This window comes from Pygoscelis adeliae, unplaced genomic scaffold (assembly GCF_000699105.1).
Source record: "Pygoscelis adeliae isolate BGI_AS28 unplaced genomic scaffold, ASM69910v1 Scaffold166, whole genome shotgun sequence".
NCBI classification, from domain to species: Eukaryota; Metazoa; Chordata; class Aves; order Sphenisciformes; family Spheniscidae; genus Pygoscelis; species Pygoscelis adeliae.
This window is the reverse complement of record NW_008825156.1, coordinates 3,557,970-3,579,734: the sequence shown is the minus strand read 5'-3', so window position 1 is coordinate 3,579,734 and position 21,765 is coordinate 3,557,970. Positions and strand designations below refer to the sequence as shown.

Here is a 21,765-nt window from a genome sequence, read left to right as displayed (position 1 = left end):
CTTTGCATATTAGATCAGAAACTCTTGAACCAGGAACAGCTATTCCTGCGGAATCAGAGGATAAATATCGGGAGCAGAATAATAGGCCCAGTAAATCCCCTTGGCCAGAAAGTTCCTCATGAGACTTCTTCATGCTCTGTGACGCACATTCAAAAGGAAGAATTTTGAATGACCTGATGACCACAGCAATAGATAGATGTTTGTTTAAAATCAGCTGACGAGTCACTTTTTCCAGTTTCATAGCAATAAATATTGTCACATTGAAATACTTTGACTATAAATTGCTCAGCTATGATGGGCTAACACTGCAAAGTATTTTCCATCAGAAGTCACTTCAGCTTTTAAATTGGGTTATTTTCATTATACTCAGATTTGTCTGCTGTCCTGTTCCCACAAACATTTGAGAGTTTGAGTTGATAACTGAATTTGAATATCTAGAGTATACTTACTCACAAGAAAATACATTTTGCATTCTATGCAGGAATTTTTACCGGCAATGGACTGGTATGCATTCAGTCAAAAGAAAGAATGCACTTAGTCTTACCATATGGACAAGCACAGAGCTGTCGTGTGAAAGTGATAAATTCACATTTGAAATTGTTGGGAAATTACTGGATGTAGGGAATTGATGATCTTTTTATGGATATAACTGCAGTTTTCTTACACTCTTTAAAAATAATGTGCTCAAGGTAGTTACCTTTTACCTTTCACAGAATTATCATAATATGCTTTACCTTTTTAAGATCACTGAGTTAATTTTATATATATTATAAAAATGTGACTTGCCCTATATAAATTCTGCAGGAAAGTTCTTAATAATATTAGCTGTGTGCTTTAATAGCTAATTTGCTGTAAATATAAGGCCTGTCTCAGATAGAATTTTCAGCTAAAATTAAAACCTCAAGATGCACTAAGTATATGCACACTGCACAGAGGTATTTATCATTGTTTAAGTTTGATACAGGGCATTTTTGGTTGCTTTTAATGTTTGTGTCTTATTTAACTGAAACACATTCACAAACATAGTGCAAAACTGAAAATGAAATTAATTTTAATGAAAAACGTTTTTTTACAAAAGCGTCTTGCATCTTAAGCCAGATTTACATATGATATCATTGCCTATGTTAACTTCAGCTTACTCTTATCCATTTCCATCAGTAGAATTAATTTTCCAGAATGTCCTGTTTTACTTATAATGAGTTGCTCTTAAGTTTAATTTGAGCTTGTATGCATCGTCAGTCCAAAAGATCATGACATGGGGCCTGGGACTGGATAATGCTGAGCAACTGCTGTTGTACCTACAAATGCCGGGTATGTCACTGAACACATCTGCTCGGTAGCTCTTGGAATCAGATGGAGGTTACTGTAGAATTAGAATGTGTTTCCTATTTATACCACAAACACCAAACATTTGACCTCCCATTTTTGACTGAATAAATAGGAGGAGATGAAATAGTTACATTAACAAGATTATATTCATCCAACATCATAATAGTAAACTAAAAAGTATTTGAGAGATAGATAATTATACTTCGCTTTCAGTGATGTTTTGGCTGGGCACAGAATTCAATTTTTCCAGTGATATTTGCTTACATTTCTCATTGCAGAAACTTAGAAGTCATGGGCAGAGTTTGTTAGTAGTTTGTGCGTGTTAAGTGGACAGATAGGATTTCACATTTCTAAACTTGTAACTGAGGAGATAGGCAATCTACGTTACTAAGCAGAGTTTTGCTGCCATTATAAATAGAACTAATTCTAAAGCAAATTTTGTTCCTACTAGATTTTTTGCAATCTTTGGGAAAAGTAGCAAAACAGAAAAAAGTGTCAGGTGAGAATGAAAATCCAAATACTTAATCTTTTTTCATTGTGTTTAAAACCTTTATTTTAAATACAACCCTTTATTAACATTAGAACATTTCACATTTTAGGGTTTTTTTTAAAGTAAATAGCCATTTTTTGAGCATAGCATGAAATTATTCATAATATGCATATTCTGAGAATGGCAAATTTTGTCCCTATGAGGTGAGAGTCAGCATAGAAAAAAAACGCAGGATGGACTTGTGAACAGTAGGAATTGTCAACACACAAAAACATGGCCAAGTTACTAAGAAAAGTTGTTGTGATTCAACAGAACACCACAGTGTTCTTTTCAGTGATAAAATATTAAAATTCTTCATTAAATGGTAGCAACTGTTCTCATTACCACAGAATTATTTTTGAAAGCCACGAAGACTGAAAATCATAAGTTACAGGGAACAAAATGCTTTTCTGATGTCCAAGCAAGTGAGAAAACAATGGAGTTGGAGAATAACTTTTAATATATTGTCTTTGGCAATGCGTATACCTGCATTCATACAAAAACCTTCTGCAGTACTGTAACACGTCGATATGCTCAGCTCCTGTTAGGTAAAAGAACTGTGGGCTCAGTTGGCATGTCAACTGGAGTGACTGTCATCCAGGGCATAATTTACCATTTTGTGAAGGATTTGCTGTGTCACTGAGCAGAAGACAAATGCTGGTAGACTTCACCAGGAGACACATTGTTATTTTCAAATGCCATGACAAACACTTCTGAGGAACACGTGCCTGATATAAGAAGCTTGACTCATTGTCTGTAAACTGTGTATCATTCTTTTGTTGTGAGTGAATTGTACAGTTGCACAGAGTACAGTAAGCTCGTATTACTCATTGCTGGAGGGGGAATTTAAGTATTAAAAAAATAGGAAGCATGTGGTGGAGGTGGCTGATGAGCATCCTGGCTAGCATAAAACATTCGTGCTATGACACTGGTGAAATCCAGAGTTTCTGAGCTGTGGTAGTTTTGATCGTGGGAATAGCAGCATTGTAGTAACAATAAAGCTGAGGTTGGTCTGGCGTGGAAGTTAATGTCTAAAATCGATAGAGAGAGTGAAAGGAATATCCCTCAGTTAGGGAGAGGGATGCTTAAACGGCTTTAAAGCACTTTGTTACTGCTTTTCCTTATACCCTAATGATTGTGGGTATTGGGATTATAGTTAATATACAGATGTACTAAAAAGAGGCAAAATAATCTATTATTTTAGCTAGGTATAGAGATACTTTATTGTTCTCTTGGCTTATTCTTGAATTCATGTTAGTTCAGAACATGGCTCTGTGCATCTGTTTTTCCTCCCCTTCATTTTCTGTCTAATCTCTATTTAGTCTAAACTTTTTAAGCAGGAACTGCATCTTGCTGTGGTTTTTTGTAACAGTGGCTTGCACAGTCAATCAGCTAGGTCCTTGGGCTGCTTAGGCATTCCAGAAGTGATGCTGCCAATAGTGAAAACCTTAAATATGATGAATGACTGAACTGACATTCTCCTAATGCTGGAAAGCCATTTTCCCATAATTCATAATAAAGCACAGATTTCACTATATCTGATGGGTTTACTGAGACGTACTGAAAACTTTTGAGATACTGGAAACCAATTCATGCAATATATTATATTCAGCTCTTGCTGTGGTGATTTGGTCTGTTCTTTTATGTAATTTGCACACTAAAAAACCTAATACAGCTTGGCCCGGCATACCTAATTCTCTAAAATCCCTTGACTGGAAAATTAAATGTCCATTGGTTCTACAGCTCTTCTTTGAAAACAATTTTTATGACCAGGTTAATGAATTCATCTGTTGTCCATACTTCTTTCTGCAGAAGTAGAGACAGTATTTGCAGGCAAGCATGACTTTGTTCGTTCTTGACTGAAAGTGGTGTTCATGAACCACTCAACAAATGCTATGCAGTTACGTAGAAATTCGCCCTATTTCCTACCAAGGCATGCAACACCAGCACACTCTGTGAACTTAATCTGTAGGAAAGCTTGAGGAAAACATGGCAATCATTTTGTAAAAGTCTAAGTTTATTTGGAGAATGGGAGATGGTATGTTAATCCCAGCACTTGGAAGTGTTAATTCATGATCATTGTTCTGCTAAATTGAGAAATTAGCATTCTTCGTCGGGTTACAGTATGTGTTCTGCAAAGCTTGTCCCTCTTGTGTTTGAAACTTCTTCTGTGATTAACGGTGAGCTTTGTGGCAAGAGTTAAAAGTTACTGATCTGTCTCTGTACTTGATCTAGGGTTATCTGAAAATGAGATTTCCTAGAGTCCACTCAGATATACTGTTATTGCTGGTTATTATTACTGTTGGTGATTGCCTGTGCCAACAGGTCTCTAGTATGTTCTGTCTTTTTGTCATATATCTTCTTTTGTCCTTAAACCTTACCACTCTGACCTGTCAGCGCATACAAAATCCCATACATCAGTCAGCAAAATGTATGGAAATAATTCCCTTCCTCCATTAGATTTTAGCAACTTAAGTTGGTTTCACTAGAAGGGGTCACAGAAGAATTCAGTGACTTGTACTTAGCTTTTCATGGGGAATGTAACTTCATAAATGCTTTTGTTACTGTCGTAGGAATCATGTTTTCAAAAGCAGTGATAAGTTACATCCTTAGAGTGACATGTAAAAAGGATAACACTAGATGGCAACATACACGCTCTTTTGTCTGAGTTTGATTTATCCCTTTGATTTAAGAGAATTATTTGTATTAGAAAAGAAGACATTAATGGTTAATAATGTCAGAGAGGTAATTACCTGTAAGTGCAGATGTCCCTGAATTGCAGGAAGAACAATTTCTTAGGATCTTCACAGAAAAATTTAATGTCTTCAAGAAGATGTAAAAGAACTACTCTGTATCTCAGTCAAGTGAAGATCAGCAGAACTTAAAAGAAAAAGACTTCAAAAGACCAAAAATGGAAACTTTTTCTAAGTAATAAGCATTTTCTTTCTGGGCATTAATGTAAACATTCTTTAAGAGCAGCTACTCTTTGTAGGCTGTGAACAACATAGCTCTAAGATCGGGTTTACCAATCTAGAGGGGACCCATATGTCATGATGGTGGTCTTCTGTAGGTGTAAATATAAAGGAAATGTCACTGTCCTGCCCTGCCTGCTACAGGAAGGAGCTGGGGTGGGTTGTCATAGTTCAGGTACTGAAATCCAGATATATTCCATAAGTCATGCAGGCATTGCTAGAGCCATTGGGCTAATCTAGCATCGTGCGGGAAACCGTTCTGCATGTAGGTGAGGCAGGGTTGTGGTGAAAAAGAAAGCATAATACTGCATTTGAACATGCAAGTGCATGTCGCCCACACAATGATTGCCACAATTTTTTTCTTTCAGAGTTTATACTCAGCGTATTTCTTCTTTACATTAATTTTGTAAAGTTCCTGCATAATTTAATAAGCACTGGAAAAATAGCTGATCCTTATTTCTGTTTATTCTCACTTTGAAGTTTAACTCTTCCTCTGTCGGAATTTTTACTTTGGGTTTCAATTATGTGAATTTGAAGTCTTTCAATAAACACTGTCTGTGTAGATACTCTAAAGGCAGTTTGGGTTTAGGGGTTTTTTTGTTGTTTTTTTGTTTGTTTTTTTTTTTAATTTACCATAGTGTTTCATTATTGGTACTATTTTGTCTGGTGAAGTATATGTTTTGAGTTAAATTTTGCAAGACTACGTCTCATCTCATCTGAGTTGCTTTCTTCGTTGTAGGAAAAGTTAGAATTTCAGATTCAAAATGTTTTGAGGTTTGAATTAATTTCTCTTGGAGTGGCTATCTCATACTGCTTTTGAGAAGATCAACTGTTAAGATACATTGCTTTAAGGACACTAAATTGGCATAATTTCTGATTACTTTATTTGGAGTGGTGTTTGTTTTGGCTTTTAATATACAATTGTATCATACAAGTTATGTACACCTTTGTGCTATATCAGCAAATTTTACACATAAAGTAAACAAGTGTTATGATACTTCATGTTATAAAAAGTACCAGTGTATCCAATTGGTGCTTTTTATTTTTAGTAGCAATAATTGTACTGAATCAACGTAATCTTAATTTTGCATTTTGTTTGAATAACCAAGCATGTAGTTTCATTGTTGATATAGTTTTTAAAACTTAAAAACAACGGCTCTAACTTGCCTGGCTTTATTTTCAAGTGATTGTAATATTCAGTAAATGTGGCTAATTCAATGTCATATTTTATACTACGAAGAGTAAAACAGGCTGCAGAGCCAGCACTCTTTAATATACTCTGCACAAACATAAACTTTTTTTCTGTGTTTTAAAGACCTTAGCAGTTCAAAAAATATTACCAATTTTACTTGTAGAGAATACAGGTAGAAACAGTAGGAGATTTAGAGCTGCAGTGAACTTAAAGCATGCCTCTTAGTGATATGTATCTGTGTGTGTTTCTAGAAATATATAAGAATAACAGATCTTCATTGTTTTTCAGATGTCAAATTTAAATTTCTATCCCGTTCTGCATGTGAATGGCATTATGATGCCTGTACAAGCCCTTGTTTCAAGACATGCAGGGACCCTTTGGGAAAAAACTGTCAAGCAGTACCAAAGTAAGGATCTGTATTTTTATGGAGAATTATGTAATTTGGGTAATATACTTATGCAGAGTAATATGAATAGGAGGGACCAGATGTAGGCTCAGTATAGCAGGACTGTGTTCTTGTATAAGGAAGTAAGTGAAGGAGAAAAGAAATTGAATAAAACCTGCTGTGACAGCTGCATGAAATTGACATTTCAGTTGTTAGGTAACTGTTGTCAGATTCTGGAATGACTAGCGTATTTGTAACTTTCAAGGTGGGGGCGTATTATAGAGTATTAATAGAGAGAGGTGATTACAAGTTTGTTTCAAATAGTTGTTCCCTTACTTTTTCATTATGGCATTGCAACAGCCATATCTGTCCTTGCCTTTTCCTCCTAACTGGAATTTGTGCTAAATCTGGTAAAAGTGGCGTTTGGATTTTGGTGTGTAAAAATGTTTGGTGTTTCTTAAGCAATAGCATTCAGTATTGAACCTGCAACCGTTCATTTCAAAGGCTGAGTATTGCGAAGTTCATGCTTTTGCTTAGATCTGGGTGAAAATGGAAGCCATGGCAATGACATTTTGAAGGAGTACACTGAGGTGATAAGATTTAAGTAGACAGTCTTATTCTATCTAAAAATACTTTATAAATAAATTCTGTTTTCCTAAAATTAAATGCTTGATCCAGAAGATACTGTTCAACTAGTTAATACTAATTGTTTTTCTTTTAGGGTGGAAGGATGCATCCCTGCCTGTCCGCTCAATATGTTGCTGGATGAAATCACTCAAAGATGCGTGTATTTTGAAGACTGTATGTTTGAAAAATTATATATATTATGTATGATACTTAGCTTATTAATTTATTGGGTCTTTAGTCAAATTTTCAAATATTGGTGCTTAAATTTGTGTGACTATGACCTTAGTTTTACAAATCTTGCGCTTACTAAACATACATTTTAGTTAAAATAATTTCACTCCTCAAAAATCTGAGGCAAATTTTAAACTAAGATGTTCTTTCTTCCTAAAACATTTCAGTAACATTAGATGTGAAGCAGATGATTTAATGAGTTTATTTTTTAATTTGTCTGTGAATTTTAGAAGTTTAAAGGCAATTGAAAATATCAGAATTATACGAGTTAACATAACTTCCTTTTAGCTCTGCTAGCTTCATGACTATAATTATTTATAAATTTCAGACTACTGTTTACTTGTGTCTGATTTCAGGCATTGAACCTGCAGATGATAGTCCACCTTTGATACCCAGCATTCGAACACCAGCAGTTTCACACGTAACATCAACTACAAGTTTGGCAGTAATCAGTGAAGCGGTAACTTCATTTCTTGTACCTGAAACAAAGGACATGGAAACAACACTTCCTTCAAAATTGCAACTCGCTGCAACTACAGGGGAAACTGAATTTTCAGCTGTGACATCTAATACAACACTTCCAACCAAAACTTTATCATCAAATATTTCTTCACAGTCAACAGAAATGACATCTGGGAGAAGCACTACAGCAACGTCTAGGACAACAAAATCTAATGTAAGCTTGTCTTCTCCTGTTGACATTTCTCCATTGTTTCCATCTACTGTCAGTTCAGAAACTTCCACAAAGATAAAACTGATCAGTAGTGGTTCCACTAAGCTATTGAGGGCTACAGAACCTCAGACAGTAACTGCTACACACGCAGTGACTACAAGCACAGAATCAGAAAGCAAACCGGTTTCTACTTTTATTTTTACTGGAACACCACTTATACTTAGAACAACAGAAATGCCAGTCAAAACTAAAATAATGGAAATATCAGAAATAGCCACAAGAACACTTCCCACAAAAGAAGCACAAGTAAAACCAGAAGGACTTACAGCATTTACACCCAGTTCATTTGAATCAATAACAGAAAAAACCACTGCGTATTTGCCCCAGTTTTCCACTTCACCACCTCTGGGCATGCCTTCATATACGCCACGAGTAAACCTAACAGGAACTTCAGAAGGGACAAAAATAAGCATAGGACAGTCTTTTACCACAGTAGCTAATGTTACAGTAACATCATTTTCTCCTGTGATCACTACTTTGTCTTCAGCAACAACAAAAGCAGCAATTGTTTTAACTGAACAAAGCACGACGACTACATTTTCACCAACATCCACACCACCTATTTCATTAGGAAAGGCAATTACAAAACCTCCTATTGAAATGGTTCAACACCTGACAGGTGCTGCAGAGGTACCTTTCACTACAACTCTAGGTCCAAAGACAACAACTCTGCAAACTCAAGAGAGGTCATCAGAAACAACTTCGTTATCATTTACAACTCATAAAAAGGAAACTCCCGAAACAACATCTCATGTGGAGCATACATCAAGTTCCTGTTTCCCTCCATGTTCACTACATCCTAGTTCTACAACTGAAAAATCCATCACTTTTCCTACAAAAAGACCTTCAGTGTCTGTTTCTACTTCTGCTTCTCCAGCTTCAGGTGAATTAAAAAAAACATTCAAAACTGTTTCAACTACAGGATATCCCTTACACATAGTTCTAAACACAACAGAGTTCCTGACTACATTATACACTAAATATCCCATTGTGGCTGAGACTATCAGAGTGACACCCTTGTCTATTGAGGTAACATCCAAAATAACATCCCCTTTTGAATTAGGAACTAAGCCAACTTTGTTTTCTGGAAAAACATCTACCGAATACAAGTCAACTCTGGTTTCAAGTGCAGCGAAGACCAGCACTTCAGCATATTCAGGTAGTGTTACCACATCAGCAATGAAAGCCTCTATCTCATCAAAAGAAACCACCACAGTTCCTTTTGTAGCTACAGAAAGAGAGTCAGCTCAAAGAACATCTGTCACCGGATCTCCACTTGCTCTCCTTAGTGCAACTGAAACCACATTGTTGACAACACAGCCTGATAAATCACAAGTGGAAAGAATTACTAGCATCTCTACTAGAAAGCCATCTGCTTTCCCTTCTTCACCATCACATTCTCTAATCTCTTTAAACATTTCTCTTCCTTCACTACCCTCATATGGAAAAGAAGCATCACTGACAGCTCTCAGTCCTGTGCATACATCCCATGAAATGATCTCTTTGTATCCAAGAACAACTATAGCAAAATCTATGTTACCAACAGAAAAGACCTCTCCAGTCCTGACTTTCTCTCCTTTATCCACTGTAACAGAACAATCAAGTCCATTAACAACAGTATCACATGACAAATTGCCAGGCAAAGCCACTTTAAATATCACTTATGCCACATTCTCTCCATCCTCTGAATTCAGCAGTCAGCTCATAACATCCCAAAAGGTAATGACAGCCAAAGAAAAATCAACTCTGTCCCCTTCTGTTATACTTCCAGTAACAAAGTCTTCTTTTGCTTTCTCCACCTTTCAGTATCTAGCAGATAAATCGGTTTCTTCACCTTCTTTAACACAGATGATACCAGAAGTAACAACCACACCAAAATATCCAGTAGAAACTAAAATAGTTTCTACAGCATTGAAATCTACAGTCCAAAGTATAACAGATGCAGTAAAACTTACAGCACCTACAGCTCAGCCATCTTTTCCTCTGTCTTCAGTAGGCCCTTTCTCTTGGCAGACATCTTCCGGAGATAAACTTTCAGTACAGACCACAAAGACCATGGCTATACCACATTTTTCTACTCAGAAGGCTATGGAACTTGGTCGTCAGACTTCTGAGCCTTCGTTGACAAGCCAAAGCAGTACCCCAATTTACCAGTATCCTGCAGAAACTCTAACAAAATCCACTGGTCAGCCACAACATGTCTTTAGCACAACTGAAGCTACAGTAGAATTGACTTCTTCATACCCTTTAATCACCTCACTACCTGGAGGCATTCATTCAAGCATATTACCTACCTCAGTAGGTCCTACACAAGTTATTTTACCAACTGAAAAAGAGTTGCATTTAACTGATTCAGTCACACAGCCGTATGTATCAGGAACTACTTCTGTTTTGCAGTCTACAGTCCAAACTGGAACAACAGCTGACTTGATTTTTGGCACCAGAATTCTCCCTTCCTCACCAGAAGTGCTTGCAGCTTCCTCTTCTTTAGCAACGATGAAAAAAGAAGCGTTTCCTTCATTTTCTACACAAAAGACAAGTACTGGTCTAAAATTCACATGGCAGGCCCTGTTTACTGAATCACTTGAATCAAGTCAAACACTTGAAACAACTACAGCTTCACCAGAATCTAAGTCAACGTCTTCATCAGTTTTGTTACCAGAAAAAACAGAAGTTCCCATCGTGATGGTGAGTGGGCCATCCACATCAATGGGCAAAAGTGGTACAGAGAAAACTGCGGTATTGCCTAAGCAAGTCACACTTCCAACCACTGCCTACAGTTCCACATTTCTTGCTAGTACAATGTTGTCGGCTATGGCCCGTTCATCAGTTGCAGCTTCAGCCTCTTCAATGATAAGCAGTACTGGGCAAAACATTAGTATTGTATCAGCAGCTTCAGACAAGGCAGAAGCAGTAACAGAATCCATCACAAGCTCTGTGAAGCCCACCTATTTTTCTGTTATTTCAGAAGCAAAAGGAGCCATGCCCCTTGATACAGTAAAATCTGAAGAGCCAGAATTAACAACAAAAGTCCAAGCCGTCCATACTCAAGGTGCTACCGTTACCCCAGAAACATCTCAGACATTTTACTCTCCATATTTCACAAACACAACTGCAGTTCCTTCTAACGTAAGTGCATCAGTACTGTCCACTATACATTCGTCCTCTGAACCGAAACCATTTTCTTCTATAGCTGCGTCATCAGTCAGTACTACTCAAACTTCAAAACTTGAAGTATCATCTGAGGTGCAAACACATTCTGTGAGTTCACTGCTAACGATATCTGACCATCCAAATGACACAACAGCTCCATCAGTTTTCTCACTTGCCTATTTATCTACCAAACCACTTTATGGCTTGACTACAACATTTTCTGATGGACTGGCAACAGCTGAAGCCGTGTCAGGAGTCACAGCATCAGCTCTTATGCTGCCTAGAGAAACAGCAACTCTTCAAACTTGTACGGTGAGTAACTATAAATATTTATCTGTTTGGTTTTGAATATGTCGTGGTTACTTTTACACACTGTTAAAAAAATTGTGAGCTATACTTTGATCTCTAGGATTTAAAATATCTAGCAGACAGGGAGCCCTGTTGTTTTCTCAATTACATCTGTAACTTTGGATGATTTCATTGCACATAATAGTTTTCGTAAGTGTTATAATACACTGTGTTTTGGGCCTCAGTTTTCTGAGTGTGACTGTTAGAAGAATTTTTTTTTGGCAAAATGTGGTGCTTCATATTGTTCAATGGCAGTTTTTTGTCATGTTGCCCTCCTTAAAGTACATCTTTCCAGAGATCCCTGTTATTATTCCTACTTGTGCCCTTCCATGCTTTTCCTTCCCAACTTCTTTTAATGTAAAGTTAAAAATTCAATAATGCTGTTCGCTGCTTTGCAACAGGACAGCAGTTTTAAACTGTCCTCAGAATGGTCAGGTTTTCAAAGGTGCTCTTCATTTGTAGCTTCCATCAGTGTCACGGGGATTCGTAAGTATTCTGTACCTGAAGAACGTGAGCCCCTTTTTTGAGCAAATACTCTGCAATATTGTGATACTAGCTTGGTAAAAATGGTAACCTGTGTCTTTTATTAAATATGCCTTAGCCAATCACAGAGAATGAGTGCATAAAACACATTTGCTTGGATGGACAACTGATCCAAGTTAATAAATCGCAGAACTGCCCATACAATGCAACTCAACCCAGCTGTGGAGTTTTAGGATTTGCTACTCAAATGAATGGTGACAAATGCTGCCCAAAGTGGGAATGTGCATGTAAGTTTTATGTAAATTTTATTATGCAGTACTTTTGAAGTGAATTTAGGTAACAATTTAATGCATGTGTAAGAAGGCTAAGAACTGACCCTTCTATACCATGGCATAGAAACAGAAGATGCATATTGTACAGGTTACTCATTGTCAAACGCAATTTATAATTCTAGTTCTACATCCAGGGAAATGAAATCAAAATGCTCCTTTAATGTAGGGTATTCCTCTTACCCAGCTTTAGGTATCTGCAATGGATGTGTCTAGGTCTGACTTAGATCCATCTTGTCTTCTGTCTAATCAGAGGACACCTAGTCAATATAGTTAGTGGATTTTTTGGTTCATCTTATATCTGCTTCAGGATGAGAAGATTCCCTAGACTCTTAACTAGCTCTGTTTACAGTTTGGGGACTCTGGAAGCATAGCTGTACTGTAGTCACTCCCATCAATTACCTAGAATTGGGCAGGAAGAGTCCAAACCTTAAAGAAAATCAATTTAGTCCATAATAGCAAAGAAAGGATGCAGAGATAAGCAATGCAAATTTCTGCTTATGCTTTAGAGTTTGAGATAACTAGGAGTAGAACTCCAAGCCCTTTGAAACACAAAAGCTTTAGCAATGAGTGGGAAGAAGGAATCTTTCCACATGCGCTCCCACCTTAGGAACAAGACTAGAAGGGAACTAAGGAGCCGGCATGTTCCACTGTCATTCATGTTTCCTGCTAGTTTGGGATTTGTAAAAATTACAAACCTTTGCTGGTAAGAACTGTAAGTAAATAACTGATTGCAGACGCCTGCAGATTGTCCCATTGAAATATGCAGGATTTGACTCTGCTGTCCATTTACAGAGGTGCAGCAGTATCAAATATAGCTGAAAATATGTGCTGCATATATGAAACTCTAGTAAGCTAGTTAATCTTATAAAATTTATCATTTTATCTTCATATCTTGTAATATTTACAGAAATTCTAAAGTAAGTTAGAAAAAACAATTTATTTTTATTTTTCTTAGGTCGTTGCACAATTTTCTCTGATCTGAGCATTGTAACCTATGATGGAAATCATTTGGCTTTATTCAAAGAAGCGTCCTACGTTGTTAGTCAAACTCGAGATGAAACTATAACCATCCATGTCCTTGACTGTAGAATGGTAACTAAAATTTATCAGCTAACAAATGGTGTTCAGTACTGCTAATAAGATGTATCTTAAAAGAAAGGGCATAGTAATACTACATAGTTGTGGTTAATTATTCACTTCTGTGCAGTATCTATGAATTGTATTTGCACTTTACAACATTTATGAATTGTATAGCACTTTATCACCTGACTGTATATGCATAGTTCCTTCTGAAATAGCTGGAAGGTTAGAGGTAGGTCCATGTTATCTTATTATATGTGTAAAATAGATAAGGTGGTGAGAGATTAAGTGGATATACATTTATTAGTCACTTCTGTGAATGCCATCACATAGTAAGTACCACTGTAGTGTACCAGTGTACCACCAGTATATTTCAGTGCATGATTTTTATCTGTGTTCAAGTGGAGAAATTTACACTAGAAACACCAGTAGGCTGTAGGATTGTCAGACTAAATTAGACTGCCCTGTGCATTACAAGTCTCTGATAGGGGCAAATACTTGTTGTTACAGAATGGGCAGATAGAAACCCTAATGGGTATCCTACCTAGTGGGTAGTGTAGATTGGCTTTATGTCATGAGGAGTTAATTTCTTGTGAGCCTTTACAAAACGCTTTAGTAAAGTCTCTTCTATGAAAGCTAGGTAATTTTGATGTTCGTATAAATGTCCATCACAAAGTTTGGTCTAAATTAGTACCTTGTGGAAGTTAATTCCAGAAGCTCAATATGATTGATACGAAAAAGGAGATCTGTTTAACTTTCAGATTTGTTTTTCTGTTGTATTCAGTACTATCTGGTTTGTTCAGCACCTTGTAGCTTGGAAAGTATGCATGTATTTCTGATCCATTACTTCTGTACTGTTCATATATCATATAGATTCATCATTCCCAGTCTTGTTCTTGCTCACCTTCAAATATGTGGTTCATATTTTTCGATGTCCAAACAGCTAGTCCGCCATATTTTTTTTTCCTGAAAACCTTTATTTCTGTTTTAATTTCAAGATTGGGTGATATAAAACAGTTGCTGAACACAATGCGATCATAGTATTTTGTTTATTTTGCAAGAATGCTATCCAGATGAACTTTGTAGTCCAGACTTGAAACTACAATCAGCAGCAGTTTTCCTCTCTTAAAAATATACCCCCCCCCAAATCCTTAATGTCCCAGTACCTAAAAACAATAAGTAGCTAAGGTATAAAGATTTTGCACATCATGACTATGGTTAACGTATTTTTGCTTTCCCCACAGAGTAATTCAAATTCAACTTCTTTGTGCCTGGCAATGTTGAATTTAACCTATGTATCAAACCAAATTATTATCAATCGTTTAAGTAGAAAAGTAAGTATTTTGAGGGTTTGTTTTTCTTTGCCTTTTAGATAGCATCTTCTGTAATCAACTGCCTCCCCATGTGGGTACTGAAGATTAGAGTAGGACATAATATAATTCATTGTTCCAAATTTGTAATTTAGTAAACTGCTTGTAAATTCAAAGAGTCAAATTGTGATGCAAGGACGGGGAATGAGGTAAGTCGCAGAGCAAGGCACGTAAACTGTTAGTCTCTTTAGTACCTATATTATCTTTGTGGAGGTGAGTCTGACTTCTTTTTAAATTAGTTATGAGTTAGATTCTTAAGTTGTCAAGAATCTGGCCTTGGTTCTTCTATCTACAGCACTTGATACCTGATATTTAATCTCTTTTCCGTGTGTATTTTAGATAACAGTAAATTCAAGATTTGCTTGGCCTACTGTTAGAAAATACGGGTACAAAGTTGAGGATTCGGGCTTCAAGTATGCAGTTGAGACCCCAACAAAAATGAGAATTCAGTGGTTTCACAACACAGGCGTGATGATTATTGAGTTTAATAGTACAGGAGAACCAAGAGCTTTGGGACTATGTGGTAAGTACAGAGTAGTGCAAGAAATAAAGGTGTTCATATGCTTTGCCAGGGAAGCACATTTTCCTAATCATATAAAATATCTTTTGCAGGATCTGGCTCAAAGAGTTATTGCAGATAATTGCAAGGTTTAAGATACTATTAAAATTAAATTATTATTAATTTTGATAATTGTTGAAATTATATTTGATACCTAGCCATGTAATCACTTTTTACCCATAGTGTTGCTTCTGACTATAACCTGATTGAATCATAGGCATGATTGCTGTAACCAAACCCAATAAGTAAGTCAGGCATAAATCCATAATGTCAAATAAGGTAATTTACAGATTTAGTGTTAGATACCCATCTGATAGGAAGCAATATGTGCTATTTTCAGTTTCTAAAGGTCGGAATTCACAGGAAATGTTAACTTGAGAGAACTAATCTTAGTTTATCTGTTGGAGGAAATAGTTCAGTAGGAATTTCTTAATAGTAATGGGTTAAATAACCATAATGTTGCACTCTGTTAGGTCTGCTCAATAGTTTCACACGGTTTCTTTCTTTCTAAAAAACATAGCCTTGAATAAGCTGTTGGTGCTATAGATTTGGAAGCATGTATTTGTTGATGTAAATCCCTACTGTGACACCTGAATCTGTAAATTTATCTGCTGTAAATTGGAGCTGGAAACCAGGGTTACAGAGTTCATATAATTACAGTGGATATCTTTCCAGTTTCAGAAAGGGCAAATGCCTGTAGCTCAGTATCAAATACCAGTGATAGCTCAGTCCAGTTCCAAGTCCTGCAGACAGTAATGTGCTTCTCGCAAAGGAAGAGAGTTTGAATTTACTGCCGTTTTGAAATTGGATTATTATCTGTAATTTGCCCTAACTTTTGTTTTCAACATCATTCTTTCCTTGTTTGGCTAATTGTTATTGTAATTGGATCAAATAGAAACAAGAAGACTGTATTTTTTTAGTAAGCCTGATTCAAGTTATCATGAAAGTCTGTTTTGCCTTTAGCTGTTTGATTACTGTGGTAGGGAGAACTGGGAACATTACGTTCCTGGTTTACAAGGTGCTTTAACTAGATGACAACACATTTCTGTGGATGGTGTTCCATGTACAACTCCTTCAGAGAATATGCTGTATTTTTCTGGTATTCATCTCTGATTGGGATTCTGTGCATAGATCTGCCTGCACAGTGCTGTCTGGTGTGACTTACCAGAGCCTGCTTTAAATGAGCTGCTTGTACTACATCTTTTCAGGATAAATCAGTCTACCCTGATCTCCTGTGCTTTCTGTGTTAGTTTGCTTCTTGTATTTTAGCTTTCTCAGATGTCTTTTGGCTGAACTGCAGTATTGGTAGATCCTGTTTTCTAAGCTTCATGGAAATGATAAAACCGAAGGCACCGTTACAGTTTTGTAGCAGCAAGCATTCCTTGGAAAGATCTGTTAGAGACAACAGTGTCTTTTACAGTGGGAGGATCAGGCAAACACGGCAACTGGTGAAGAGCTGGTGTGGGAGATGAGGGATGTGGGAAGGGAACATGGACATCTCTATAGCAAAACTGGTGAAAGAGAGTGCAAGCATGTCAGTTTTAGCTGCAACCAGCTCCTGCCAAGTCAAATGTGAAGCCTTAGTTTTGCTGTGTTAAGCCTCCTTGTCAATGTGTAAGAGAAGTGGTGGAAAAAGATATCGCAGACATTAGCAATCCTTTGAAGTTTCTCAGAACCATCAAGTATTTCGTATTTGTGTTGCATAGACTCACAACCTCAAAAAGTTCAACCAGAAACATTTTTGGTCGAATAAAGGTTACAGTTTCAAAAGCTGTTTTACTCTCTGAATGCCTATTGCTGTATCACTGATTGTCAACGGCTTGCTCATGTTATCAAGAATTGGTGAAAAATGGTAAAACAGACCAGTTCTCTAGAAAGGGTTAAATCCACAAATAGTTTTTGAACTGATAAAGATTTAGAATTGCCATGCAAGTTTGTGGAGACATCAGAAGTCTGATACAAAAGCCTCAGAAATTGCAATTTGGGGGACTGATTCATCATTCTGCTTTTTTATACCTACTGGCTCTTAAAGGACCTTCCAGAGGAGACTACTGTAATACTTGGATGTTCTGTGCTGACCGAAGTCACTCTCCATGTGTTACATTGCTTCATTTGCTCCAAAGTGTTTCAAAATTGCCAACTACCTTAGTTTAAACAGAAACAAAATGTGATGCTGCCTTCTGATGGTAATATAAGCATACCTGGAAGTGCCAAAACTGCACTTTTATGGTAGCTCTTAACCCAATAGATGCTTAAGACTGCTCAGAAGCATAAGTAGAATAGTACAGTATTTCTGAAGTACAGTATCAGATAAGTATCTTGGCATTTTATGGGAGTTCCCTTTTCCGATAACATTTACAGTTTTCATTTGTTGATATACACGGAGGTGCTTTGTAACCTTTTTTAAAATACGTTTTTGTTTAGTGCTTGTGCAATTGAGGTGAAGCTTGTGTGCCATAGCTGGGCTCTCTGAACAGCTCTTTGATATGCAATAGATTCCCTTTCACCCATCTTAATTCATAGATGCATCTTTACTTTTGCTTTGCTTAACTTGTCTGAATTTTTTGTGTTTTGATCCTACCAGAGACTTTCCACATCTGTTGTGAGTTGTGATACTGTCATGTTGTATAAGTTTTTTAAAAGCTATATACTTGTTTGAATATGCCACTTCAAACATACTTCGGAATGAACTGTGCAGTGTTAATCTGCTTTTTTCTTCTGGTAATACACAGGTTTTTGTGATAGAAGCTTGGAAAATGACCTGATGCTACCCAATAGGACAGTTTTAAGCAAAAGTGATGCTCCATCGACTTTTATAGACAGCTGGCAAGTGCCAGACACGTTAAAGTATGTTGGGGAAGACAGACATCAGGAAACTAATTGCTCAGTCATGGACTGCTCAGAGTGCTTAAGACTGGTGTTGAACCAGACCTTCAGCAGCTGTCATCCTTATGTATGTTAACTATTTCGGAAGCTTACATTTTGAGAACAATGCGGTTCTGATATAATTTTGTATACTTGATAATTTCATTAATGTGAAACTACATGTAACCACATCTGTGGAATGAGATAGATACTTTTTTGTATATACAGTTGTAAGGTAAAAATAATTAAAGAGTGTGCCAGCTTGATAGGAGAGTTGCAATAAGCAACTAACACTTTCAGAATTCATAATATATGTCTGTTAGTTTTGACAATTCCATCTCATTTATAAATCAGCCCCAGCTAATTCAACTATATCAATATGATGTAGAGCAAAGTAAAATAAAATAGTTTTAGGATTTAATTAATCCTTAAGTGTTCAGTAATTTAAGAAGTTCCAAATTGCAATAGGTAATCTGAGAGCCTACATTCTCAAAGGCTCTAGAGACAAGGAGTTCCAGCTTAGAGAGATGAGAGGGTAGAACAGACCATTTAAAGCAAACCTAAAGCAAATAACAAACTCAAATTGTGCAAATAAATTATGTATTTGTGCTCATATGAGTACATTTACCATTTCACCTTTGTATGTTGTTGAGTTTGAGGCCAAAAATAGACAAAAACATAGAGGTAAGGGAGAACAAGGAACAATGAGTAATTATGCCTTTTATTGGAAAAACTGTATTAGCTCTTGCCTTGGCACTTATAAGAGATGAAACCGAGGAATATTAAGGATGTCTTATATTTTTTCAACATTCAGGAAGCCTTACTTTTAAATACTAGTAGAGTCTTTTTGTACACCAATGAAGGCTGGTGGCCTCTTGCTTACTGTAAACCAAGAACTTTTGGCTTCGTTGTTTGTAGCTGATATTTAAAAAGGTCAATCTATTTCCTACCTAGCAGGGTCTCTATGAAGGTGCAATATTTTTTATTTTTTCTTTATTAGGTTCCACCTGAGCTATTCTGTAATATATGGGTTCAAGACACTGAGTACATTCAAAATCCATGCATTTCGCTAGCTGCCTATGTGGCAATGTGCAACAAATTTAACATTTGTATAGAATGGAGAAGCTCTGATTACTGCCGTAAGTATTCTGCATGTATGTGTACCTCTAGTGTTCACAGAGACAAAATTTGCCTAATATAAGTGTTACTGTAAGTTGAAAATACCAATGCTCTTTGAGTCCTCACGTACTTTAGAAGTCATTATTGAGATAATAAATTCAGCATTTTTTAATGATATAATTCAAAGCAGTGTGCAAAAGGAATCAGGATCATTATAGCCATTTCACAGTTAGAAAAGGTAAGCTAAAGAACCTTGCTCAGAAGTCTACCTCTGGCTTATAATGTAGTTGACTGTAGAAGTCAAATCTTCTCACTTGCAATGTAGTGTTCATTTCTCTTAGCCACTTTCCACTGATAAAACCAAAACACAACAGAATTGGTTGTGGAAAGGAGGAAGCCACAGAAAAGTTCTGTAGTACTTGGAATTGGCGATGTCTGCTTGATGCTGCTCCAGAAAGCTGTGTCTTTGGAGAAAGGATTAGAGAAATGAAACACCTTTGAGATTAGATGGAAAGTAAGGAGTAAAACCTGAGAGCTAGAGTATCCTGGCAGAAGACATCTCCCATAGCAACATACTAAAATGTAAGGCCAAATGAGATCTGTAGTTGTCAGTAAATAGAAAATTTGGATTACAGCATCTCTTTATGCTGTCAATGATCGCCTAGGAAAAGCCCTATGCAGTGATAACATAAGGAGGTCTGTGGTTTCAGTGCTTGAAAAGGGAAAGACTTATTGATGAAGCATGATCCCCAAAAATAAGAGGACTCACTGTATATAGAAATCATAAATAAAGTCTTTTTTAAAGTGACTTAAGGTGGGTACATGTGTACAGGCTTCATGAAGGCATGTCGTAATGCCCTGCAAATAATAGTCATGGAGTTTAAAGCTTAAAAACAGTCAATTTAAAAAAAAATTCTTCAGTTTGTATGGATTTTACTAGCAAATAACTGTTTGAAAAGAGATCTTGAAATATGTCTGTAAATATAGTTATGTATTCCATCCATCGTGAAGGGACACAGCACTCTCTTATTTTTATACCACAGTGACCTCTGGTGGTGCATGCCTAGAACCATGAAGTCACATCTGGATTTTGTGGTCTCTAAGTGTTGATATGCTGTAGACTGATTTTTAAAAGCCTGAGTTCTTCTATTTACAGGGCTCTAATAGATATTTCCTGTGGGGCATTATGGCCATTTTTAGTAGCGAGGAGCTGAATAAAATTAACCTCCTCTCCCAGTTAATCTTTAAAGTCTAAACCGGAACCTTCTTCATTTTTGAGCAGACAGTCCCATTGTGAACTGGACTTTGTCTCATTACCATGATTCCAGATGGTATTGCTGTACGATTTAGGTATCATTACATGATGAAGATCATATATTTTAGTAGTTCGCAGAACCACACTGTTGGCATTTGTAGTCATTCTCTGTTTGCCGTATTTACGCAGCTTTAATCACTGTTTTGAACCAATGAAAGATCATGTTAAGTTTTCAACAGCAAAAGTTAAATCAAAATGAGATGCTTTTTTGGTCTATTCCTGCAGGCATCCATAACATGCCAATGAATTTACATTAGTAGTATAAAGAACGGTAAATTTAAATGTGTTCATTGACTTAAATATAACACACACATACAAGAGAGTAATTAATGTGGATATCTATTAAATATAGTAATAGTAATAAATATAGTTCATCCCATTCTTTATTATTCCACATAAAACAATGGTGAATTTGCCTTAACAAATATATTTTCGTAATTGACAAAGCTTCACCCTTTAGTAATCACTGCATTTTCTTTAGCCACTGCAAAGTATTCAGAATGATTCGGAACACTATATTATTAATCTGTGTAGTATTTGCAAATGTTTTTGTAGTTTAAATTACTTTGTGTCAACACTGTTGCATGGTTTGATATCTCTACTGCCAAAATGCAAACCGAAGCCTGATGAAAATGTTACTACAAGAAGAAGAGAAGTGAAAGTGCTTGCAACTTCCTTTTGTTTGAATTTGTCATGTAGAAGGTAACTGGTCTGTATCGGTGTTTTAGGTTGGTAGATCCTACTGAATTGGCAAGGACAGGAACTTGACAAGACGACAATAATGTCTTCTCTTAGGTACTGCCTCATGTGATTACAGCTTCAGAATGAGTGATTTGTTTATTTCCATCCTAGCCTTCCCCTGCTCTGAAAACTTCTCCTATCAGGCTTGTATAGCTGCCTGTGAGGTTGCAGACAGTTGTCAGAATAATGAGGTTGCTTCTCTGGACTCAGACTCCTGCTCAGTGTTGACAGAAGGCTGTGTCTGTGCTGGAGGGACCATCCTTCACCGAACTTACACTGCTGTGTGTATTCCTGAAGAAAAATGTGGTATGTTTGGATGTGATTTTCTTCTTTATTATCTGCAAGTTGTTGGTAAGATACTTCATTAGTAGTAAGTCGAGTTCTGGCCTGATGTTTTGTGGG

The 21,765-nt window shown here is 36.6% G+C and overlaps 1 protein-coding gene across 1 annotated transcript in view; it reads left to right on the top strand.

The window, feature by feature from the left end:
- The window catches only part of OTOG (otogelin), a 108,761-nt gene that overhangs the window by 70,640 nt on the left and 16,356 nt on the right, over positions 1-21,765 (top strand). The window contains exons 31-42 of the mRNA XM_009328550.1: positions 6,311-6,428; positions 7,129-7,208; positions 7,622-9,505; positions 9,764-10,267; positions 11,192-11,463; positions 12,101-12,269; positions 13,270-13,406; positions 14,639-14,728; positions 15,104-15,287; positions 18,056-18,276; positions 19,189-19,327; positions 21,475-21,669. Coding sequence (XP_009326825.1) covers positions 6,311-6,428; positions 7,129-7,208; positions 7,622-9,505; positions 9,764-10,267; positions 11,192-11,463; positions 12,101-12,269; positions 13,270-13,406; positions 14,639-14,728; positions 15,104-15,287; positions 18,056-18,276; positions 19,189-19,327; positions 21,475-21,669 — 3,993 coding nt within the window. The remainder of the gene's footprint in view (positions 1-6,310; positions 6,429-7,128; positions 7,209-7,621; positions 9,506-9,763; positions 10,268-11,191; positions 11,464-12,100; positions 12,270-13,269; positions 13,407-14,638; positions 14,729-15,103; positions 15,288-18,055; positions 18,277-19,188; positions 19,328-21,474; positions 21,670-21,765) is intronic.